The sequence below is a fragment of the Lynx canadensis genome, chromosome D3, assembly GCF_007474595.2.
Source record: "Lynx canadensis isolate LIC74 chromosome D3, mLynCan4.pri.v2, whole genome shotgun sequence".
NCBI classification, from domain to species: domain Eukaryota; kingdom Metazoa; phylum Chordata; class Mammalia; order Carnivora; family Felidae; genus Lynx; species Lynx canadensis.
In genome coordinates this window covers 22,084,406-22,111,669 of record NC_044314.2, presented here as the reverse complement: position 1 = coordinate 22,111,669, position 27,264 = coordinate 22,084,406, and the positions used below count along the sequence as shown (strand labels likewise).

The following is a 27,264-nucleotide window of genomic DNA, read 5'->3' as shown; positions in this document are numbered from 1 at the left end:
CAGCTGATCCTACTAGAGCAGTAGAAAAGGATGTAGTGACAGTAACAATGACAGTGGTAGTTGCCTTGGTAGCAAAGCCATGGAGATCCAGAGTTCACATGGCGTTGCACTTCTGAACATTGGAAAGAATTGAAGCTGAGAATAACAGTTCTTATAGTTTCTCTAAGTTCTAGTGCATTCTATCCCCTCTGGGGGATAATAGGGATGATGTATTATATATACTACGTTGTTTTCCTGGTACACAGTGAGCACTCAATACCTATCATTATTAGCTTTGCTTTTGCTGTTACCAGCAGAATTCTTTGTTCATGTAAAAAATTCTCTATGAAAGCTCTCCTTTAGGTGTAGGTTGGCCTGGGAGGTTCTGAATTCAAGGATATGAATATATGAGAAATATGAAAAGCACTTTCCAAATATCAGAGAACTTTGTAGCTAAAGAAGGAGTATTTAGGCCTACTTCTCTTAGGTTGAGATGCAGATATGACCTGTCGAAGAAGAGTGTGTAAGCCAGGTCTTCTGGCAGAAGGGTAACAGACCACAGGTGCCCTGCCAATCCAGGCAGGTGCTCTATTTGACCTTGCACTGGTGCTCTTTGTGGATCCACCTCTTTGTTGCTGGATCAGTTGACTTTCAGAAACTTCCATAACTCTTTATGCATGCATTTTGTCACACCACGAGGGTTCTTAGGGAATATATCCATAAAGCATATCTTTATTACTTTTGTCACCAGTTAGTATTTTCCCCTTTTAGTTGCATTTGTTTAATTGGTTGGGAATGGAGTAAGAAAGAGAAAAAATGTAACTTTTCAGTGCCACACCAATCCATTATTTCCTTTAAGTGTAATGCCATTTCTACTACCACTGAATTAAAAATGACCTGCCATGGGGCAACTTGAAATGTGTTGTGTCTGCCTAGAATATATGCTACTTGCATATAAAGGATATTGTTGAGTGCCCTTAAGGACACATGATAAAATGCAACATTTATTTTTTTCTACAGTTTGAATAATCTTTCTCCCAGAATGACTCATTACAGCCAACCTATTTAAATGTTTCTTTTCTTAAGGTAAAAAGAAAATGTACAGTGTGAGCTCTGTTCACATTAAATTGTGCTTAAAAATGTTTCCCCAATAGCTGCAGAAATCTGAGAGCCATTGTCTGTCACAAAGTAACATTTAGTGCAAATAGTAACTTATATGAGAATTGTTAATTAGAAGTTAGTCAGCTTTATCTAAGAATTTTACATCAGCAGAGAATTGACTACAAGATACTAAAAACAATTAAGAATTCCCCATGAGGTAATATTTATCTCTTAATGACTTCAGGGGAAGTGATTTAACACGTCTCACTTACTGAACTAATTCTTACACTAATATTGAAGAAAAACTGAGTTAGTATAATTAAATGCTATTTCCAGATCATTTTATCATCCATCCTTGAAAAAGATGGTGGCTCAATTTATACAAAATAGGAGTTAACATTGCTGTGTTTAATTTATGGATTTCTGAAGGTGAAGCATTTCAGCCATATAACAAGAAGGACATGGTATAAAATATCTAGCATACCACCACTCCAAATCCCCCAAAAGGGCACATGTCAAAGCAATTACAATTTGAAAAGGATTTTTGGACTTTTATTTTCTCGGTAAACACTTCCAGAAAATATCCCACCTAGATTTCTTGTCTTTTAGAAGCTGCAAAAATCAGTGTTTTGATTTCTTTTCTTTTTCCCCAGCAGCTGCTGAACCCAAATTTCCTTCAATAACAAGGGAAAAAATGAAATTTCTTTTGAGCTAAACTTTTTTCTTGCCTATTTAATAAAAGAGCTCTCTGTTTGCTGCTAATTTAGGTATTGAGGATGATGTGTATTTTTGTGAGAATAGTTTTTATTGCAGAACTAGCTTAAATGGATACACATAGATTTGACAGAGTATTGGGAATCTGTGACATTTTCCAAGTGGCATAAGACATATCTATGAGGCTGAGAACTCTCATGGCCTCCCTTGTTGCTTCTCCTATGGAGTTTTATTAAAATGTTATATTCATTTTGTCTCTTTGAGTTTTTGTTTGTTTGTTTGTTTTTGCTTTGTAAAATATTTCACCTGCTTCTTTCTTCTCCCTAGGGAGGAAGCAACTTACGAATCCTTGGAGTGGTAAAGTCAGATGAAGGCTTTTATCAATGTGTAGCTGAAAATGAGGCTGGAAATGCCCAGACCAGTGCACAGCTCATTGTCCCTAAGCCTGGTAAGATGAGGGGAACTTTGCTCTGGGACTGGTAGCTGCCATTATGCATGGTCCACTTGTAACATCCACATTGTTTTCCCTATCTCTCAAAGTCATTTGGAAATTATTTAATTATTTAGTTTATCAAGGTGTGTATTTATGTTTTGATGGCATATTCTTTCTAGAAAACTAGGTATGTATCTCCATCCAATGAGATAGTCATGAACAGTATGTGCTTCTGGTTGTCAAGATAATAACCACTAAATTACTACCTTATTCCCTCTTGTGGCCTGCTTTTCTTCTAATATTTCAGGTAAATATAGAATACACACACACACACACACATATATGTATATATATATATAGAGAATATAGAATATAGTATCTCTCTATTCTATATATAGAATACTTCTCTGTGTGTGTGTGTATATATATATATATATATATACACTTCTCTCTCTCGAGATATATATATATGTGTGTATTTATATATATTCTTCTCTCTCTCTCGATATATATATATGTATAATATATATATATTTCTCTCTCTCGAGATATATATATATATATAAATACCATATGTATATATATATATATATATATATATATAAATGCCATATATATGTGTGTGTGTGTGTGTGTGTGTGTATATATATATATATATATATATATACCATATATGGTGTATATATATGGTCTTGAATCAGTGGAAATAGTAGAAATAATCACTTGACCATTTTTCTATTTTTTTATAAATAGGTTTTGATGATATGTCTTTTGTCTATGATTTGTAAAGTTTTTTTTTTAATTTTATTTTGTCCTATAGTCTTTTGGAAGTTTAATATGGTGGTGCATTCAAAACTATCATAACTATGATAAGACATATTTCTTATCCCCCAAACAACAAAAATTCTGTCAGGAAAAAAGAAAAGAAAAGAAAAAGAAAAACAAACTGGTCAGCTGCTCTGAAATGTTCTATCACTAAAGAAAGTCGAAAGTATTCATTTTTTTAAAAAAACAGAAGTGGAAAATTTGTTTATATAGATCCAAATACTTTAAAATATTAATATCTTCTATGGAAGTTTTCATACCACCTGTTGATTATGTTGCTTTCAACTCTTCAAGACCAATTTCCTCCCTCTTGACATGACTCACCACTCTTGTCTCACTCTTTCCCTGCAGTAAGTTTAATAGAAAGTAACTCAAATGTATGAGACAAAGTCTTTCGTTGGCTTCTATCATTTAAAATGTGTCTTGGAAGGCCTTATATTTTGTGCATCCCTAACCAATCATCTGAAGGCTCTTGGACTCTCATAATAATGCTTGATGATGACTTTCCCTTTCTTTCTTGATTGAAACCAAAAAAGCAACCATATAGCAACAGTCCCAGATGAGTAAAGGAACTAAAGGAATTATCTAGGAATTAAAAAGCACAATTAACTCTCATTCAAGATTGCCGATTTCACTGACGGACTATTTATTTTCCCTCCATTTAATGTGCTTTAAGTGTTAGTGTAACATTATTTGTGTGACAAAGTACATTCTCTTATGCTGAAATAGTAAGGGATAAGTAGGAGAAAAGAAACATCTAAAATCAGTCTCTAATGTGAGCCAGGCTTTAAGAACTGTGCACCATCTCATTAGTAATGACAGTATGGCCACATTTATGCTAGTAATGGGTGCTATCACAAGTCACAGAATAAGAGAATTCTAGTTAAACTTGATTTTCAGCTATGGCCATAAAGCTGAGGGAAATGCTGGATAAGCAATCCTATATTTCTAAAAAGAGGCGTGAAATAGTTTCTCCTAAAACTTGTTGACACTGACCAAACACACCCAGTGACCATTCCCTACAATTGCCCATAGGAATGGAGGATTCTCTGAAGTGCTAGAATTCATAGGATTAGAGATAATCAGGGCACTTTCCCTTCCACACAAGTCAAGTTGTGGAGACACCAAGAAAACCTCTTGAACAGGTTGTGTGTGCGTGCGTGCGCGAATGTGTGTGTGTGTGTGTGTGTGTGTGTGTGTCTATCTTTTACTAGGAATTCCTTGTAAAAGTGAGAAATGGGAAAATTACACAAGCTAGAAGCTGGAAATTGTCTGGAACTGTCCACAAGGATGCTGGGAAAGAGAAAGGGGAAGGCGACTGTGGGGAGAAGCTCTATTTCCAGCTTGGGAACGAACAAAGATGTGAGTTGCACTTGAAGATAGCAGGGCTGGAGACATTTTGAAAGGATTATGCCTGAGAGGTTCTGCCTGCTGAGGCTACCCAAACCAGAAGAGAGACACCACTTGAGAGGGAGCTGAGCTGGGGAGCTGGTGCATTGGCCAGCTAGACCATGCAAAGAGTCCAGTGAGGGCATTCCTAAGGGAAGGGTGGCAGTCTCTCAAGAACCCACAGAGCTGCCTCACAAAAAAAGAGGCTTGTGGATGCCTTCCTCTTTTGAGAGCAAATCCATCCTCTCCTGGATGTCTGACCCTGGAGACAGGGGGAGACATAGAGGAGGAAAAAATAATAGATCTAAATGGAGGAGAAAACAATAGATCTAAGAGACTGTAAAAACCTCTGACAGTCCCACTAGCTCTTCCTCACTTTTGGTCTCAGGTCTACTCTGATAAGTGGGAAGAAACTTTAAATTGAACATTAGATTGGTGTTTTGATTTAGATCTTACTGTCTTACTGTGTGTGTGTGTGTGTGTGTGTGTGTGTGTGTGTGTGTGTGGTTGTTATTTGTTGTTTTTATTACCTGAAGATAAGGCTTTTAAGATATTGTAAGCTGACCCCAGGACCAGAGGAATGGCCCAAATTGCTATCAGGGATAGGAAATAGATCTGACAAGGTGTGTATGAAAGTGGACCACAGACTAAAATGAAACTGTTTCCTCTTAATATTCTAGCAGTTCAGCTCATTCGATAAACCAGTTATAAGCCTCCAGCTTCACTTATCCCAGCAAGCTCTGATTTCAACAGGTAGCCATTTATTACCAGCATCTTGTATTCCATCCGGGCCCTGATTCGTTTAGGTCTAAGCTACCACGTAGAGCAAGCCTCCCCTAGGCAGGTGAGTCATTTCCCTCCTCACTGGGACGAGCCTCTGTGAATCTGGATAATTCATTCTTCCATGTAGATGGTAAAGTATTGTCAGTAGATTCTGCACTCTTGGTCAGTGTTTAATGTATTTGGCAACAGATTAGAACAGAAAGTAAAAGAAAATGAAGATAAAAATCTGAAAGCATGGCAAGACACTATTGTGACTGCTGTACATACACACACACACACACACACACACACACCCTTATAAATGATGGACTGCTTTTTCCCAGCTATTCAGTCGGGTCTCCACATAATGCTTCTCCAACTCCTTGGAGATGCAGTGTAGTCCACATGCACAGATGGTGGAGAGGCCAGCTATAAATATAAATTCAGCAATGAGGCTGACCACGGTGGGAAGAACATAGCCCTCTCTGTTTAAGTTTCAACAATAAATGGATACCATATATTTTGAGGCACATTTTGGGCTCATATGGCCAGCTGTTCAGCTTTGGTCTGTCCATAAGCTTGCGGCTGAGAGTTACTCTTGGCAGCCATAACAATCTGCTTCTCACTGAAGCACACACAATGGCCTATTCCAGCCAGTGTCCATTGTTAATGGATATTTACATAAGCCTAATGAAGTTTCCACATAGTCTTTTATATACAGTTAGCTATTCCCACTCTAGCAATTAGTGACTTAGGAAATAGAGTAAACATAATCTACTAAATTAAACTGAGTTAATGACTTGTTTTGCTCTCCAGAAAATAAATTTGGGAGAAATATTGAGATGTGTGTACTCTAACAGGTGAAATATGTACACAGGTCAAGAGGATCAAAGGCATTAAAAAAAAGTCATCTTACTATAGGAAGTCCTATCAATAACAGTATATATGGAATACTGTGATGCCATATACACAGCGCTAGACTGCTGCCTCCCTGCCTCCCTCTCTCTCACATGCATACTCACATAATGCATGAAAGCACAGAAAATGTTCTGCTTTCTTAAGATTTTACACATGCATCAGAAAGATTTACCCATATTATGTAAGTGGTGGTGAATGGAAATTAAAATACTTTTGCTGATTTATATTATTTGTATTCTTTATCTCTTATAATAGCTAAGGAAAAGTTTTATTATTGTTTGTTTTAATTTATTTGCTTACTTATGTGGTGGGGGGCGGGGCACATTGGTTAAGAAGCTGCCTTTCCAAATGGAGGAGGCCAGCTATAGCTCCAAGGCCACCAGTCAGTGAACACACCAGCCATAGAGTATCAAGAATCAATGTGTTAGGTGTCACAAGAACAAGGTTTCAGTAGCCAGATTTGCAAACCTGTAAGCAGTTAAATTAGGATCCAGTTGGCATAGCTGATGTTGATGAATTACTTACCCTCAAGTTATCCAGTAAATTGGAGTGTGGGCAGGTAGTAATTAATTTAATAAAACTATTTGATAGCTGGGTGGGAAAGTTAGCAATTTACTTTTGCTGAGGGGATGCGGGATAGAGAACAAGGCTGGAAAGATAAGATGATATAAGGTATCCATTATCTCTAAGCTGATTATACTTCTTCCAGCTGCTGGTTGGCATTCATTTTCCTGGCAGTGGTCTGCAGTGAAGGATATTGAAAATACATAACTGTTGTCCAGGAGAGTTGAGGGCCAGGGAATAAATGCAGTGATGATTGGGCCATATGCAGTCTGGAATATTTTTAATTTAATGGCAGAAATGGGTAAAGATAGAATGAAGTTGCCATGGGAAGAAGTAATATATTCTTCATATTCTAATGTGCACAAAAAAAAAAAAAAGCTACATGGCCAAAATGAATGCATGCCATTATAAGCATTCCCTAAGTATAGGTTTGTTCAGGAAAGGCACCATATCATGTCTTCCATAGAGAAAGCAATATGGACTATGTGTCCCATGTTAATATTGAATGTTTTCTAGTGCTGGTTTTGTTTATTTTGTTTTTGTTTTTTTTTTTTTTTCTGCCAACACTGTAAACAAAATAGAATTCCCTCCCTGTAGGAGGCAAAATATATTGGTTCAGCATTTAGGAAAATGTGTGCTTTTATCAATTCCCTGTCGTTTCTTAGAAAGGTCTACCGATACAAATAACATTGAATTTTCAAAAATTTATTAAGGCAGTGTATCATATAGCATAAAATTAGCAGAAGTATTTAAGTCTGGTCATAATCACTAAGGCGTAAAATCAGAAGCTTTGTTTTATTTTGTTTTGTTTTGTTTGGATCTGTTTTTGTGACTTATTCCCTATTGATGTGAAAAGAATACCTTGAAATCCAAACAGACAAGAGGAATATCCCGATGCTCATCCATATAATTGTATATTAACTGCAACTAATTGTAGTGTTTCTTACTAAATATTGACTCTTTCATGGTAAATTCAGTAGTATTATATGAAGCAATGAAAAATTGTACAATTAGTCTTAACACTTCAAAATCTGTTAGAATTTGTGAGTGTAATAGCACTTAAGCAACTATGTAAAACAATGTAACCAAAGCTAATAGGAAGTACTTCTCAGTCTCCTATTAGTCACCGGTGGTCAATTAAATTAAATTTTTGTCTCTTATATGACAAGGGTTACCATGACTTAAATGCTCAGTTTTATTTAGTGTGGGATCAAATTGTTCCTGGAATTCTGTAGATAATTTAGATGGGCCAGTTCCATGTACTAGACTGACATGTTTGTGGATCCAAGCTAGAAACTAAGTCATTAGACAGTTTCCTCCTACAAAGTGAGATGCTCATTAAAACATTCTCTTTAGGGGCGCCTGGGTGGCGCAGTCGGTTAAGCGTCCGACTTCAGCCAGGTCACGATCTCGCGGTCCGTGAGTTCGAGCCCCGCGTCGGGCTCTGGGCTGACGGCTCAGAGCCTGGAGCCTGTTTCCGATTCTGTGTCTCCCTCTCTCTCTGCCCCTCCCCCGTTCATGCTCTGTCTCTCTCTGTCCCAAAAATAAATAAACGTTGAAAAAAAAATTAAAAAAAAAAACATTCTCTTTAGTTTTCCATCATTGAGTCTGAACAAATAAAAGTTAACTTAACGTTTTTGAAACATATTACCAATGTTGTGATATTATAAGCTCATAAGTTTTCCACGAGCATTTTCCCTTATAAACCTTGGTAATTAACTGTAGCTAATAGGATACAGAACCAGAATTTTCAAGGTAGCTTCCAGTGTCAGCGTATATGGCCATGAATGTGTTCAATCTGCTGAAATGTTATTTTTGTTTGCCAAGGTAGAGATAAAATAAGAGGATGGTTGTCCATGCTGTTTTATTTTCTACCTCAAAGTACCCTTTCCTTAGAGCGTTGACACTCAAACTAATACTTTCCTGAGGGGTTTAGTGATGGCCTACATTTGGCAAAAAGCAATCATTTAATCTTTTATCATATAGCATTCATATGGTAGATGAGATATGTCTACATTTCATCCCCACATCCTTTTCTAGTTTACCTATAGAGATTTAAAACCTGATGGAATATAGAATATATGTATGGACAGAATCACAGACAATGTTGCCTAATCTTTCGGAGTCTTTATCTTCTCAGCTATAAAATGCAGTAGATAATCATCTCAAAAATTTATTACAATAAAGGTATGTAAAAGAGGTTTGTAGGCTCTAAATTGCTACCCAAATGTTACCCAAATGTTAGTCTTCTGCTAGTTTGTTTGTTCTCAAGAAAAATATCAGGCATTTAATAGGGTGGGTACAATGACAGCTTTCTTCTGGCATGTTTTTCATCCTCCCAGAAAAGAATTAATAAACAAATATTTCAACAACAACATCCATTTGAGTTTAAGTTTTTAGCGCGGTGGACAAGGTTAAGGGGAAAGGTTTGTTTCAAAATGACTGCTAGTGGAAAGGTTTGCTGCAAGGTTTGCAGTATCAGTTTAATGACTTCTCATTCCAGTTTTATGTTGGCAGAGGTTTCTCAGCAAATAAAGGCTTGTCATTCACCTTGTCCTTGGTTCAGCATGTGCTTCAAGTAGGAAGCTAGTTCAGTGCTAATCAGGAGGATATGGCTGTATGGCAGACTTTGAAATTAGAAATGAGTCCTACAGTAATGTGAAGTATCCTGATACCAGTGATAACTATAAATCCATACAATATGGAAGACTTGATAGATTCATAAATATTGATCATATCATACATTTGTGGTAAACACACCAAAAAGTGGTATTCTAGATCTTTTTTTTTCTTACCTCTATAGGGAGGAAGTAGATAAGAATCTTGATTTTCATGGGGAATTCAAATGATCATGTGCTTGTTATACTTCTGTATTTTACAGGTAAATCACCCCTTGATAACAGGAGTATGTATACACACACATGCAAATATGTATAGTTTTTCTTTCTTATATATATATACTTTCTTATATATTATTATTAGAAAATGTTAACTTACCAATGTGATAGTTAGTAGGAGGTATATAGAATTGAATAGTTAAAATTATATAGGTATAATTTTTAATTATTAGGTGATAATATCAATATTGACAAAACTATAATGAAATGGCATTCATATACACAGGTTGAAGGAATGCATTACAATTACAATACAGTCAGAACAAAGACTTCAAATCATCCCTGTGGAAGCTTTGAAACTGGGAAATCTCCTCAGGCTGTCCTCTCATTTCTATCCCCAGAAATGGGTGTGCCCCTGAGTGGTGTTCTCTTTAGCTAAAGGCTATCACCTGAGATGGCTTCAGTAGGGAGCCATCAGGCACTACCACTCCCTCCAGCAGGAGGAATGAGTGTTGCAGTCCTGAGAGAGCTGGATGGTGTACCACTCTATCTACTGCGGTCCTCCCCTTGCGCCACTCAGATCTATTTCCTTCATGTAATAAAATTTTGGAAATAACGATTTCAGAATATGAGTTGCTCTCTTTCCCTGGAGAAAACAGGAAGCTCAGAGGTGTAAATTAAATCCCCCTCCGGTGCAACTGCAACTGGTCTCAGGGCTACAACCGGTATTCATTGTTTCTCTCCTCCTACCCATTAGGTATTCCTCTCACCCCCAGCTGTCATCTCTGCTGGTCCACGTGGCTCATCATGTGGGAAGACTCAAACTCCTATCCCTTCACAGGTCATAGAAACTGTACTAATCCACTTACCATCAAAGTTGGGTGAAAGACTACCAAGAGACACCTCCAGTAGATCACCTGAGTGCCAATAATTCTTCCCTGTTTCCCTCCTCCTCCTGATGATCTGGGTAATAATTCTTGCCTTGCATACTGGCATTTTGGCATAAGAAGCCTGAAAGGACCAGGCAGCAATGATCCCTCAAGTTCAATGATGTCTGCTCTGAGATTAGGACTGTTAAATCCATAGAGTCTAGAATTGCAGGAATAAGAAACACACATATTCCAACTGGGTGACTGGGAGTAATGGTAAGTAAGCAGGATCATACCTACTTCAATCTCTTGTGTCCATGTACTCTACTGTTGAGGACATGGAAACATATACTGGTCATCGGTTTAGAGAATACACTGCACCCTAGAGGAAGGTACCCCATCTTAGAATATCATCTCTCATTTCTTTCCTCAATTGCTCCTCCAAAAGGCTGTACTTTTGTCATAAGTCAAGTCAGCAGCTTCTCAGTGGTTGGTATTTGAGAGGATCAGGAGATTCTATGGTCATATGTTCATCCCACACCTCTTTTGCTATTAAATGAGTTCTTTGATCTTTCGCAGTGATATGTAGAATCCCATGTTGATGGCTCAGATACTAGGTGAGCTCTCAGATAGTGCTGCAGGCTGAAGCCCTGAGAACGAGAACAGGAAAGGAAGAACATGTGTATACTCCAGTCAAGATGAATTTCTGCCCCTTCCAGAGCAGAAGGAGTTCAATATAAACAATATGTCACCAATAGGCTAGTTGGTTTCATCAAAGAATGGTGTTTTATTGAGTGCTCAGCATTTGTCTTGTTTGCTTGTATATTACATATATGGCAGTAGCAGTAATTGCTGGTAAGCAGTAGCAGCTTTGTTGAGTTCGAGCCCATGCTATTGGGCAATGTGTAGACTCCATCATGACCACTATAGCCTCTTCATTCACATGTTTTTGTGCCACCACCAGAGCCTGGCTGATGCCACCTGGCTGAACTGTTCCATCTATTTGATTGTTCAGTGCCTCTTTTTCGGAGGATACAATCTGGTGTTTAGATTCAAGAATCTTTGCACCTGGTGTTCACTCTCATAGGCCCACCCATGTCCCTCTTTTCCAAACCTCCTTGACCCTGAACTTTCACTCTCTCTCCAGAACTATAGTCAATCAGCCAAACCATCTGACTTTGCTCATGGTCCATATGTATATTCTTACTTTGCTCCATTTTTCTTTTCACATAAGGTAGATGGCCTGGTGTACTCAACATTCTGCCTTCCGGGGAATGTTCTCTCACTGTCTTCTTTCAGGGTTATATCTGACTGAGGCTATGGTATAATAGCCATCTATTTTGAGTACACCTACATATCCACATACCAAACTGACAAAGCTTGGTCTTTTTCCTCCTCAGTCACTTGGCCATAAGTGTGAGTTGAGGGGAAGATACCTATATAATAGTGGAAATATGGTTGTTGGGATTAGCTGCTCTTATGCCCTCTGGTCATGTTTCTGCCTGATATCAGTTTTTTAATCTTTAATCTTGCTACAAGTTGATGATGGTGCCAGCTGACCTTTTGACTTGATGCATTTCTGAAAACCCAATTTATGATGAGCAATTATAGGCACTTCTTTCTTAGTGTTTTCTTAGTGTTTCTTTGCTTCTTCCTCAGTACTGAGAGGTATGAAATACAATAATCTGTCCCTATTTATAGGACTTGTCTTGCCACGTTCCAAACCATGTGCCCCTAAAAACTTCACTGATGTTATTATGGACCACTGTACCTTTATAGGATTTGTCTGCCACCGCTGAAGGATGTGTGTTTTACCAAAACCCTCCGTATGTTTGCCATTTCACACTCAACTTGTCTGATTAACATGATTGTATTAATGCAATTGACAAATGAAATATGCTACAAAACATCTGCATGGTCCAGGTCCCACTGGACTATTTTATGACAGAACATGGGAGAGTTAACATAGCCCTGGGACATGACTGAAAATGAATGATGACTTCTTACTCCTAGTAAATGAGAAAAAAATGTTCTGATTGTAAAAGAACACATCACTATGGCTACATATATTGTACTAGAGGTTGTGTTAATCTGCTCACACAGAGGTATAGGATCTGGCATAGCAGATAGAATAGGAACCACTACTTACGTAGCTGTCTACTGTCATTCCCTAAGTTTGCTCTGGTTTTTGTAGGGATCAGATTGAATTATCATTCCTTAGGGCTCTAGGAGTAACACTAACCTCTGCCATTCTTCCAGGATACGCTACAGTGATAAGTGGAATATTACTGTATAGTGGAATAAATTTATGTAATATATAAATGGCATGATAAAGTATAAAAAAAGTAGAATATAATTATTTTTATACAATATGGGTATGAACCTTTAAAATAAGTTTAAATCTAAATCGTCTCCATATCTATATTTATAATTTCAGAAAACTACTATATTATTTTTATTTTAGAAATCAAAATACATGGGTGCAAAGAAAGCATCAAACGACAAGCAATATATACTAAAGTATGCCAAGAGTTTTAGAAATGTGAGTGTGATTTTGTCTGTGACTTCAGCCCCCAAATAAACTACTTGGAGTATTCTCTGCCTCTCAGAACACCAAAAAGGTCCCTAGTAGACAAGGCTTTTGTATTTTGTTATTTTAAATTTAATGAGAAACTTAGAAACATAAGAAAATAAATACCATTTTAATTATGGAGAAGAATATGCCAATAGGGCTCTGGTCAGCCCTGCTTAGAGTAAGATTTATATAAATACAGAAGAAAAAGGGAAATACAGAAGAGAATGGCGTTTTCAAAAACCTACTTGTGTCAGGTTTTGTGTGCTAAGCACTTCATAAGCATCATTCCATTTTCTTCTATGATAATCTGGTCCAGAATAGATTACTCTTCTCATTCCACAGACTAGAAGATTGTATGCTTCAGAGAGGTCAGATAGCATGGTAATTTGAACAGCTCTAAAGGGGTGGAGCTGGATTTGAAAAACACTATTAAATCTTTATTAGTGGGCACCATGTTGAGCCAGGGCTTTATAATACCATACTAATTGATTCTTCTCAAGAATCCTATGAAGGAGATACAGTTCTTTTCCTTTTACTTTGTGGGTGAGAAACATCCTGCTCAAGGAAGGTAGCTAATTTGTCAAGGCCACCCAGCTAGCACAGTTTGACTTTCACACCTGCTGTCTCAGCCACTTTGCCATAATGTGACTTTCCCCCCCAACACTCAGTCTACCACATGGAGCCTAGACAGGGAAATGGAGGATTATTAATATTTATTTGAGTTTAGTCAGACTAGTTTGTGAATTACTGATAAAGGAGAGGAGCTTGAAATTAATTAAAATTCCTGAGATTCTGCCACACAAATGATATCTGCCCAAATTCCCAGTGTGCTAAAAGTCATTGCTAAGGGTGGGCCAGTTGTAGAATGTGTCTTGAGTCTTCAAGGTAAATATTACGTAACTCCTGTTACCCAGGAATCTGTAGTTTAACCAAAAATAAAAATTTAACATGACTAATCTTAATTATTAAATGTAATTAGTGCAGCATGACCTATAATGGTATATTGATTATTTAACATTTACCAAATACTCAGAATACCAAAGGCTTACAAAACTGAAAGGAGCATTAGGGATGGTAGATATCCTTTAAAGAGAGCTTCATTCTTTGTATATTAAGACAAATTCCTTAAATTCTAATACAGCTAGTGCTTCATCTACTATGTTTTTGTCTAAACCCTATTTCAGGAGGATAGTGGTATCGCTTGTCATGCAGACTGACAAGGTTTCTGTTGTTTAGAAAAGTGCCTTCACTTGTTTTATTTTGTTCCCCGCTTTAAGAGAGAAGCTCCAGGTTCCAAAATAGGTTTTTGTTTTATCTTTAAAGGAGGGAGGGGAACAGTTTGCTTTCACATAAATATCTCCTCATAGGTCTTTAACCTATAATGTAGTTCCATTGAAAACCAAAAAATTAGTTAATAAGCCTAAATGACTAGTATGCGCTATGTATAGCCGTCTTTGTTATTTTGTATTGACAGATATCCACCAAGATCCCTAGATAACCTTAACTTTCCCTGACAATACTGACAAAACATATTTATTTTATTTGGATTATGTCTGAGTGTGATATATTGTAGAATGTAAGAAAATTCACTTGAAATAAAAAAACAATCCATCCTCAAAGTAAAGCATGTATTGCAAACCAAGAAAAATCAAGTAGAAAAGCCATCTTCCCATATTTCCTGATACTTTTCAGTTCTAGTTTCTATTTAAATGAAGAGCTACCTGATAATCAGTTAAAATATTCTTTAGTTCTGAAAGATGTCAACTAAGTTTATGTACATGAAAATGTACAAAAGCAGAATAGACTATTTTGAACGGAGAAGAACGATTCTCTAAGTGATCTTTTCCTAACGGCATAGCAGTTACTTGGAAGAAGAAAGAAATGAAAATACCATGTAGCTTATTTTATATTTTACTCTTGCCTTGTCTTCTTGTTTTCATAAATAGAAAGAAGCAAGAGATAACAGAGTTGGTCGTCCATACATAAGCCTTTGGATCTCATGAATGCCATGTCTGATTTCTGACATACAGACCAGCTGCTTTCTTTTTGTACACGAGACTTCTCATTATTTAACATGAGCCTTTGAGCCCAATTCTGATCAGACATTTTAGGTCTTTAACACACTTGCCTAGAAAGGATAACATGACCCTTGGGGAAATTCAACTGAGGGAAGTGGTAAATACCTTTTGCTTTTTATATCAAGAACAATAACAACCGCAATAAAACCTCATACCAAGTATGTAATTTCTTGCACATAAAATGTTATCCTAGAAGTTATTCCTATTCTGAATGCAGATGCTAAGTAAAATTGTTCAAGCTTCTAGTCTAATAGAGAAGTTGGAAGCAGAACAAATCATTACCATGAGTCCCTAGAGTATGTAAATACACGATGTAGGGGTAATACAATGGAGAGCTTAAGCAACTCTTTCTATGGGAATCAGAGAAACTCATTGCTGAGGATGTGACATCTGAGCTGAGATGGACTTTGAAGTAGAAATACGATTTTGCCAAGCTGTCAAGAAGGGCAAAGAAACGGCTGATAGAAGAAATGTTACACCTAAAGCCTAGAGAAATAGCATAGAAGCAGAAGTATATTTTCAGTGAAGTATGTGTAGCTTAGTGAAACTGGAGAGATATGCAGGATGGATCACAGAGTATCTTTTTTGAATATGCAAAGAAAATTGGGCTTTTTGTCTAGGCTATGTGTGATATTGATGGCTAGAATGTAAAGGATGCTATTGGTGTTTTCAAAAGAGAACTCTGGAAGTAGTGAGGATGATCGCTACATTGGCAGTGGTGGAAATGGACTGGAAATAGCAAAACTAATAGGGAAAGTATATCAGTAAGAAGCTGGGCAAGACAGAACAAGGTCACCTACCACAATACAGAAAGAGTGAGCAGATATGTTAGATCTTCAATACGTGGAGATGATCTACTAATATATAAAGAATGTTTAAGAACCTGGGATGATTCCTAGATTCTTAATTTAACTGAATAAATGGCAAAGCCATTACTTCCAAAGGTGGAACATCACAAAGAGTGACCTAAGTGTTTTTTGACAGAAAGAGTCTAGATTCTGAGTTCCATGAGAGCCCCTGTCTTGATCATCTCTGCATTTCAAGCACCTGGTAAAGGGCAGACACTCAATTACTGATTACTAGTTAATTGATAATGCTGAGTAGCACAAACTATTATAGATTAGAAGATGAAGCAAAAAAGGTAAATATTTTTAAAATCTCAAAGCAATATAATTGAAATAGACACAGTTAATAGTCTGACTGGAAAACAATATTCTGTCATGTAGATTCGAAAGACTGGAGCAGAAGAAAAAAATAAATGCAGATATTTTGTAATATCCCCAGAGGGAAATAGTTGTGGTGTGAACTGAGTGGCCACTCTGCTCCTAGAGAGAAAGAGAAATTCAAAGAATAATATGGAAGAGGAAATGGTTAGCAGTTTGCATTTGAATTGAAAAGGAGCATTTGATGCTGACCTGAAATCCTGTAAGTTATTGGCATTGCTGATGGTAATGAAAAGCTTAAGGGAGCGTTGACGGGGCCTTATTATGTATCCTAAGTTCTTTGATAGAATATAAGTGAATCATTCTCCCACTGATGAGATGACTCCTCCTTGCTGAATGTATTTTACCCAGCTTTGAAGAAGGGACTCATCCTGCTGCCATGTTGGAAGAATGAGTTAAAGGGTTATGCATGAACATAAGATAATCATTGAGTACTGTCACTCATTTCAGGACTGGAACATATTGATTTGATTAGCCCTTAACTATCAGAAGAGCAAAAGTGATCACTTCTTTTTACTCTCTCTCTCTTCTTTGTCTCTCCTCTGTCTGTGGCAGACACAGATTAGAACCAAGAAATAAATTAGAAATAAAAGGACTAACTTGAGCTCTCTGCCATCTGGAAATAAAATCCATTTAATTTACCCTGACTATCCTTGTTATAGTATTAAATATAGACTAAGTAGTTTAATATGGATTTATGTAATGAGTTCACAAATTGATTTTGCGGTATGTATTTGCTCTAGGAAATAAACATCTGCTTACTATGGCTTGAAAGGCATACCTGTGTGTGGACTCACTTTGATATGATGAATGGATTTTCTTAAAAAAATAAGAAATCTACTCCATGATCATTTTGTCATCCCCTTCTTTTTAAAATGCAGAGTCAAAACCAAAACAAAACTGATTTAGAAGCTCCAGTTATCTCCTAGGGGAAGCAGTCTCTCTATTGGGTGCTGATGCTAATGTCTTATCTCTGAGTGACAGGATTAAAAAAAAAAAAAAAAAAAAGACTTTGACCCTGTGTTTGTGAAGCTTCCACTTCATCTTTTCCCTTGTTCAAGAAAGTCATATCCACCTTATTTAAATATTAATTATTTAACCTGAACTGTATGCAACGAATTTGTAAAATAAAATCCTTGCAAGTTTGAAGATGAATCCAGAGAGGTGCCACTCTGAGCCAGGCCCCCACCTTTCCTACCTCTGGTGGCCGAATTTGATGTAATTGTAATTGGTGATGGGACATGTCAGCCAACTATTCTCAGAATGGCTACTAAGATTTGTAATTATAATGTTCTTTATTCCTATTTAAATTCAACAGTATCTTCGCATTACTATTCTTTCTCTTGAAACATGGAAATTTGGGTGTGGGGGTTGGGGGTCATTAAGAGACAGGATTTTGCTTTCTTGAAATCTACACTTTTTCTGTCCGCCCCAGCTCTCTAAGGCACCATAGACAGGGGAGGCCTTCTATCAAGAATGGTAATTTACAATCTAAGAGTACTTAATCTAAAATCTGTCCTTGTCAAAGGAGAACACATTGGTCCCCATGCAGCAGTAATGGGAATTTTATTTCAGCATAAGATTCAATGTAGGCTTTCAATTGTATTTTTTAAACTACCCATCCTTATCAATTTATGCAATGTACAGGCCTTGTGGGTCTTTAACCTCATTCTACTTTTAAAATAGAAAACACTGAATGTAGTAAATAGTCTAATCCACATTGAAAATGTATAAACTAACCTTGTAAACTGGCTGTAAACAAAACAACAACAACAAAATGTTATATAGTTTTGACTGAATCTAGCTTTATTATTAATCATTTCTTCTGGTGATTAAAATATAATTCTCCAAAGAGACCTTCTTCTGCAACAGACTTGACTCTCTCACTGTAACCACTTTATATTCTAAAATTAGTTTCCTTAATTTCCACTTTCATATACATTAGAGTTTTGCCTACCAAGGCTGTTCAAAAAAATTGTAGTTGAGGAATAGAATATGTTAAAAATTGTGTCAGGTAGCCAATAATTTAAATAAATACATAAAATCTGTATAACCATTTTTTTACTAACAAATCACTAAACAACATGCTAAAATAAACTCAGTATCAATGAATTTTTTAATGTTTATTTATTTTTGAGAGAGAGAGAGAGAGAGAGAGATAGAGCACGAGCAGGGAAGGGGCAGAGAGAGGGAGACACAGAATCTGAAGTAGGCTCCAAGCTCTGAGCTGTCAGCCCAGAGCCCAATGCAGGACTGGAACCCACAAACCACGAGATCATGACTTGAACTGAAGTCGGATGCTCAACAGACATAGCCACCCAGGCATCCCTCAATGACATTTTAAATTAGTTATAATGGTATTTTGCTTTAACTCTATGTATCAACCCTTGGTTTTTTTTTAGAAACCTTTGGCAGTGTCATAGTTTCCATGTGGTGTATACAAAATGGTTTGTTTTGCTTCAGCAAACACGTATCCTAATTTTATTGCTGCTGGTTTTCTGGCCTAGGATTAGTTAACTAGCAATATCTGGCTTATGAGTCCTGCCTCACTGGGTTTCCATTCTCTCATTCCTTATTTATCATATTTATTTATTTATTTTTTATTTATATATTTTTTAAACTTTTATTTATTTATTTATTTTTCAACGTTTATTTATTTTTGGGACAGAGAGAGACAGAGCATGAACGGGGGAGGGGCAGAGAGAGAGAGAGACACAGAATGGGAAACAGGCTCCAGGCTCTGAGCCATCAGCCCAGAGCCCGACGCGGGGCTCGAACTCACGGACCGCGAGATCGTGACCTGGCTGAAGTCGGAGGCTTAACCAACTGCGCCACCCAGGCGCCCCTTATTTATCATATTTAAACCTGCTTCTGTGGATCCCTAAATTCTACACCTCACTGATTTCTACATCTTTGTACCCCTGCAACACTGACCCATTCCTTGCTTCATAACAGATTTTACTAGGGAACATTTAATTCTGAAATCCTTTTTGCCTTTACTTTTTCCTCTACTAACTTACCCAAGCCATCATGGACCAACAAAACAAAATAAACCCATCATTATCACATCATCTTCACCATCATCATCATCTCCTCCTCCTCCTCCTCCTCCTCCTCCTCCTCCACATCATCATCATCACAACATTTATTTTTCTCTTCTGTGTTTTAACACAGTGTTCCCTCCCAAAACTCAGTTCCTCTGTTTTCCAATTATCCCAAATGGGAGTGACACTTAGTAGGCTGGAGATGGCATATTGATGACTGTGGATGAAATATACATGGATATATTCCATACATTCTTACTCTAAGAGAGGGCATATATCCAAGTTGCCTTGGAAATGACTTGATTTCTGATACGTGAGACCGTCGAGGCCTGAAGCATAGCACAGGTATACTTTAGATGGTTAACAACATGGATGAGCACTGATGATATTAAAAGTGAATACTGCATGTTGGGCCAGTTTCTCCTATAGTTTATGATGCTGTCAAGAGTACTAAAACTGGAGGAATATATAAGACTCCTTTTTGTTGACTATTTGTTAGAATCATCCAGGGAACGTTTTGTGTTCTAACAAATACTACTGACTCAAATGTGTTATCCATAACTAGCAAGATTCCTTGCACACTAGTTGTTAGAATGACTGCATTTTAACTTTCTTTGCTATTCACAATAAATTTAAAGACATAAAGATACCAAGAGTTTATGATCATATGCCATTATTTAGAGAGAATCATGTGGAAAATCTAGTTTTTGTTTGTTTATTTGTTTGTTTGTTTTTACACCTATGTGTAAAGACTTCATGAAAATTTTGGAGTATTCATGTCAGTAGTCCAATTCACCTACAATGTTTCCAGGTATTTAAGGCTTTGGGGGAAAAAAATGAATGGCTGTAGTGATAGCAGCAGAAATCCTTTTCCTGTGGCACAGACATCTGAATATCAAAGGGTAAATAAACATGAATGTGGTGGATATCAATGCCTCAGTTTAGTCAAGCTAAAACAGAATTTCTCAGGGTTGCCTCCCTGAATGGTTCTAAGTTAGTGTAGTGTAGGCCCAAAGATAAATTTTGTATAAGATTTGGCAAGTAGACACAAAGACATAGGCACACTTCTTTACGTTTTGGGGGTTGTTGCAGGGCACATGTTGCTGCTTGTCTCTTGGCTCACCTGTTGGTACAAGGCAGCAGTCTTACCTTCTTTGTGCCTTACCTTCGGCTTCGGCTTCTCCCACTCTTGGGCTAGGTGCGTGTTTAGGTATGAGACAGAGATGGTGAAGGATTGATATGGATTCTAGTCTGTCCTCATGAGTTCCATCTAAGCTTAGCAGATTTTGTCTTATCCTTGCTTTCTCTGGTTCACATCCATCTTCCCTTCTCAACTTCCTGCCCTGATAACTTCAAGCTCAAGGACCAGACTCAGAAATAACAGCCTTACATACACTGTGTAACCAGCCCTTAAAACTGTGTATTATTTAATCAAGCAGTAGAACCCCCCCTCCCACCCTTTGACTATAATACTCTTATCAAAATGTGATTGCTACAGTGGAGAAATGGTAGAAGCAATAAGTGCCCAAGAAATTTGGGAAATGGGTAAAAACCTACCGAAGAGAGAGATGCTTGGATGGTTTTGCTAAGATATACTCTAATAATATTTACTCTTTTTTTCTTTAAAAATTGTTTCAAAACTATCCTTATCTACTCGAATCATAAGCTTCAAAATTCAAGTGTGAATATACAAAGATCCCAGAAAGAAAGGAATAGCATGCTTAATTCAAGAAAGGTTTAATAAAAGAGCTATTAACAAAGGCGTATGAACATATAGAGAAAATAAACTTATTTAAAATCACCTTATTTGGGGGCACCTGGGTGGCTCAGTCAGTTGAGCATCTGACTCTTGATTTTGGCTCAGGTAACAATCCCAGAGTCCTGGGATTGAGCCCCACGTTGGTCTCTGTGCTGAGACTGGAGCCTGCTTAGGATTCTCTCTCTTCCTCTTCCCCTCTCCCCCACTCATGCTTGCTATAAGTAAATAAATAAATAAATAAATAAATAAATAAATAAATAAATAAATATAAAATAAAATAAAATAAAATAAAATAAAATAATAAAATAACTGGTTCCACAGTGTCAAGTTCTCATTACAATTTGTTAACTTAAGTAAGTTCCCCAAATCACCTAGTCACCTTCTTAAGTTTCTTTCTTAAAGACCCTACAAGATATGGTTATCAGGATTTACCTGGATTGTTTAAACCCTACCTACTCAGCACAATCAAATTCTGGTGTCAGGAGTAGAGAAGCCATTAAAATGTTCCTCTTAGAACATTCTGTGCAACCTGGCTGCCTTCTACATTTCTTTTCAATGAAACAGAAATATGAAGCTAACTTTTTAGAAAGTAGAACAATCACCACATCTCCCTCTAAAACCATGTTGCTCTCTTTGCTGGTTCTTAAGCTCAGATAAGTACAAAGTTATTCACTTTCAGATGTTTGCCGAAATGGTTCTCCTCTAAAAAATTATCTTTTTGGACTCGATGATGAAAGAACAAACAGAATCAGCCATTCAAGCAGGATAAAGTAAGCACTTTATTTTTTGCACCAAATCCGTTATCTATGCCTCCTTAGCTTCTGATAGCATGTTTTCTTACATCACTGCTACCTAGTACCTCTTAACAATGATGCTATTATCATTTCCAGCAATCGTTTTCTGTTCCTTTGCATTGTATTTAAATTGGTTTTCTTAAGAACAAAGTTAACAATTATATAGCTCTCATTTTGAATATTAAATAAGATTGGCCAGCAATGAACATGAATCTAACACTTGAAAAGTTTATGATGCTTGACAATATGAATATACCCTAAGAAGAAGAACTGTATCCAGTCATATGTCTTTTATGATAAATATGGCCAGACTTTCCTCATAATAATATGACTAACATAATCATTAGTTTTATAAAGCAATGCAATGCTCGTATTTTTATCATTTTTTTTAATAATTCTTTTTCCTTTCATGCCTCTGCTCTTCTTTATTTTATTGTCTCTGGAAAAGGGGAGAAGAAAATGTGTGAGATGTGAAAGGATACGAAAACATGAAAAATACCATTCTTGGTACCATCCCCTTCTTCACTAAACTCAAGCCTTTTTACAGCTGGGGCTGCACACAGCTTTCATGGCGCAGGGCACTTTGGGCTTTGTTAGTCTCTTTATCCATGAAACAAAAATTTTTAAAGAGTTTTATTTTATAACTGTGTTAATCTAAAGACTAGTATAGTTTAGGCTGGGTTATATTCCCTGCTGATTAAAAAAATAATGAATAAAGCATCTTATTGGTCCCCTTTAAAAGTCCCATGGACCCTCAATACTGTACCCACTGGAGCCAATAGATACATCCCTGTTATAGCAACACGATGGTTACACTTTTAGCAAATTGGGCCTACCTTTTTAAGTGCTCTGAAGTCTGGATACATGGCAGTTAATCAATTGTTTCATTAGCCCAATTTTCATCTTGTTCAATAAATCATTTTATCTTAAAATCATTTTTATGTCATAGGTATATTCTGTAAGTTTGTGCCAATTAATTTTTTAATCAATGGAATCATTCTTTTTCATTAATCTCTGTATTACCACAAAGGAATTAAATTTTTATTTCCTATCAATTCCCAATTCAAATAGCATCTATCATTTAAGCTTTGAGAATTTTGACTTCTAATTTCTTATCTCTCCTACTGTTGACATATGATTTTGTACTAGAGCTCCTGCTCTGTCACATGTACTCATGTTTGTGAAAGGTGTTAGAGTTTAGAAAATCTTTTACTAATGAAAATGGTTATTCCTAACTTATATGTGATGTCTGTCACTTGTTATACTAACATATCTGTTTTTTTCTTAAATAAATATAAGAAAATATTTTTAATATTCTTAATATTACTCTTTAGAGGTAAATAATTATCTACATTATTTAAGGAGCAAATAGATCCCTAAATACCAGTTCACGAGGGTAGTGCATGCTTCTTGCTGTCTGATAATTAAAAATGTCTTTTCAATCTGCTAGAATTTTGTTCAATACTAAGTGCTATGCAGACAAATATTCCAGAAATGATGTTTTGAGGGGTGTTTTAAGGAATGTGCAGTGGTTTTTGATGCTAAGACTATCCTAACCAGTTCAACCAAGTTACTAATGTTAATAGTTTTTCATAGCTTTTCTAGAATGTCTTACAGTTTAGGAAAATTTGGGTGGTAAACACTGGTGGCATGCTTCCCCGTTAACTTACAGCCTGTTTAGTTGACCAGATGTGCCCTGGGGTCATCCTGTCCACAGCGCCTATGGACAGCTGCATCTTAATAGAATGTCAGGAGTTGGTGCAGAATTCCGGCATCATTTTCACATCCTGAAGCAGTAATTCATTCCTCAGGGTGTCAGTCTCAGCAGGAGTTGAGCCCCAAGTACCTACAGCATGTGAATATAAGAGAGATGGGCTATCTTAGTGGGTGCATGCTAAGTTGGAAACTGTAAATCAAAGACTTCCGGTAAGTTTGATGCCCCATGTACTTAGAACTTGTATAGCCATTATAAATGCAAGCAGCTTCAGTTAGCTATTCATCTCTAAAATACTGGGAGTGATGTTATGCAAGGGAATAACATAAAAAATCATGTCATTTATATATTACATAAATTATAAAATTATATATTTACTTTGGCCCTTTTACAAAACAACAAAAACCAAACCCAAACCAAACTAAAACAGAAACCTCTTTCCTTTTTAACAGATAGTCTTTAAAATTCAGTGAATTCTAAATACCACTGATTAACAAAACTCTATTGGACTGAAATTTTCACTGATTTCTCATTTTAGACTTTGAGGTCATTAAGAACTCTGAACTATCTCTATCATGAAAATTCTGAAAATTCTAAGAGATTTAATACAATAGTAGATTGCTATAGAATAACCCTTTTTGTTATTCATAGATTCATTATTCTGGTGATCAAAGTGATTTCTTAGACTTCAAAATTTGGAGAAAATGTTAGTGTTAATCTTAAGTAGAATACATTTAAAAGGGTTTTTAAGAATTATTTTTTATTAGAATACCTAGTGATTTTTTTTTAAGTTTAATGTGCCCAGGAAGTTGCATTGTTAATAAGTAACCCAGGTGACTCTTAAAATCAAACAAGTTTTGGAGTCAATGCTTTAAGCAAGTGAATTCTATAAATATTGTATTCTGTCTCTTAATTTCTGCTTTACTTCTGATTCCCTTCCTTCTCAGAGATGTAAATGGATAATAAATTATTAGAGGAATTAACAATTAGTCCATAAGTAGAAAATTGACATTTTTAACCAAGCACACCCTCATACACTTATTATATCCTTAACAATGTTTTCTTAAAACTCGTAAATCTGATATAATATCAATTTTTCATTGTATTGCAAGAATCTATTTTAGGAATAAAAATTTCCTAGGTAGATATTTTGACAGAGTAAGAAAGAAATTGAATCTGTAACTAGTCTGTGAATATGTTGGAATTCATGAAACTCAAGATCTAACATGTATGAAACTATCTTAGATGTGGCATTAACTGATAGTATTTGGAGGGATTATATTTCAAATACTTATTTTACTTACAATTATCAGTCTACCTATCTATCTCTCTTTGAGGTAAAGGTCCTTAATTTTCTTCCATATACCCATGCCAGTACTCGTCACAGAATCTGATATGTCATAGACCCTGGAACACTTGTTGAGGAAATGAATTACTACTCATTTATATATAAATAAATGTGCACACACAATCTAGTGTTTTTAATGCCAGCAACTGAATCACATAAATAGATTCAAAGATACATTATTTCTCTAATATGAACAGCTCCATTACTGGTAAATGTATGTTCTATGACATTACTATATTACCGTTATATTACTATTATTGTCATTGTGAACATTAACATGAAAATAACGTGCTTACACAGGGCTTTACTATTGATAACAAAACATTGTGAAGAACTATTACAGTTATATCACACATCTTATCACTCAAAGTAAGAGCTAGATATACAGCATCTGTCAACAAATATCAAAAGATTGTCAGCCCTGGCAAATAATCATCAGAAGACTGACTGAGGGTTTTCTCAGCTCAATATATTTGAGCCCATGACATATTTTGAACCCTGACCTCAGAGAAGGAAGGTTTCGGCACGTTAACAGGATAGATCAGCCAAATCCCATCTGTCTGATCTTATTAGGATATCCTCAGGATTTAGGTTCTGACCTTCTATAATTATTGACACCTATTTAATTTATCTTTTCATCCGTAGCCAAGCCTAGTACAGCTGCTATGGCACATGTAAATACATCACTGTTGCCAGCACAGGCTGATTGGCGTTCATGCTTGAGTGTCTTTTTTATTTTCTCCTTGGCTGCTGGGAGTAGCCTGAGCAGCGCAGAAACTAAAGAGCTTCATCTATTAGGCATGACAGATTTGTATTCAGCGGTAAACGCCTGACCTTGCACTACTGCCTCATCCATTCCCATCATCCTCTCGCCAGATGAAAGAGTCTGCTGAACTCCTGCTTCCTGGCTGTTTCCTTGGCAACGATAACTGAGTCAATCTGAGAGAATAACTAATAGAATACCCTGGTAGTGGGATTAAGTGCTAAAATAAAAAAATAAATAAATTTTAAAAACCACATCACCCTCAGAATTATAAATGAGGAATGCGTAAAACTGAGATTAAAAAAAAATAGCCATCAGTGAAATTATGATTTTATTATTAACCTGTTTCACTTTGTGGTAATACAGATTTTCCCCAAGGTATTCTAGCCTGGGAATAGAGTATTTAAGCTTTTAGTATCCATTTGAGTTATATGATGAAAACAGGTTACTTTTGAAATAAAACTTGTATTGTTTTAGATGTAGAATGAGTGGGTGGAAGATGTGTACAGACAAGTCTCTTGATTGGAGGACTGTGTGATGGAATATGCACTATCTCTTTTTCTCCTTTTTCTGAAGGCAATATGCCTTTTTAAGGTATTAAGCCTGAAAGATAATAAACCTGCAAGTTTCATTTTCCTTTAGGATTCTGTCACTTTTAGCCCCAATTCTTGCTATCTGAAAGATTCATCAGCATTCTTGCTTTGTATTACTTTTTTGACAACACATCATAAGATTGTCAAAAGTCTAAGAATCCCTGTGGAATTCTTAAATTTGCAGTGACACTCATAGCATCAGCTGAAAACTAAACTCCTAAATTGGTGAAACTTTGACGGAATTTTATCAAACAATTCCCAGTGACTTTATGTCTTAATAAGAATGAATGCAACTAAGAGATCCATTATAGAGAGACCCAGCAGAGATTGTAGGATATATGGATAGGATAATTTTCATTCTGGACATCCCCAGTGATTCCATCATTCTTTATTACTTTTGTCTTGGGTGCAAATTTTAAATGATTTCTAAAAATCCATTTTGCTGTTATTCTAAACTTATCTACTGATATTTAATATTTATTAAGGCTACTTAACATCTAGATGTACTTAACTAGGTCTGATAAGTAGTAGAGGATAGTAATAATATAATAACACTAATTTAGTTAATCTCCTACTCTAGAACCCTATATTAAAGCTTAGCATTATTTGTACTATGGTTGTGTAGTGCTGTTACTACAAATTCTGAGAGTGCAGTTAACTTCTATAATAAAAGTCGTAATTACAGTTGGCAACAGGATTTAACAAAGCTTATTTATCTGTTTTCTTATTAAAATATAGACTCTTCTATTCATGTGTAATTCTCCTGATTAGAATGGACATTTTGCTTTGCGGTCTTTTATAAAGGTTAAATATAAGTATATCCCAATTGTCATTGGTGGTACTCTTTTTAGGAGCTCTGATTACTCACAAAATAAAGTATGAAGGAGATGAACACCCCTGAGTGCCATGTCAAAATGTAGACATGACTGCTAACCCATCTTCAGAAAAACACGGGATTGGATGGTCCATCTTCCCGTGGGTA

General features: G+C 36.3%; 1 protein-coding gene across 1 annotated transcript in view; it reads left to right on the top strand.

Annotated features, from left to right (window-relative positions):
• Positions 1–27,264, top strand: part of DCC (DCC netrin 1 receptor) — a 689,897-nt gene that overhangs the window by 303,541 nt on the left and 359,092 nt on the right. The window contains 2 exon segments of the mRNA XM_032595323.1: positions 2,122–2,242; positions 6,455–6,469. Coding sequence (XP_032451214.1) covers positions 2,122–2,242; positions 6,455–6,469 — 136 coding nt within the window.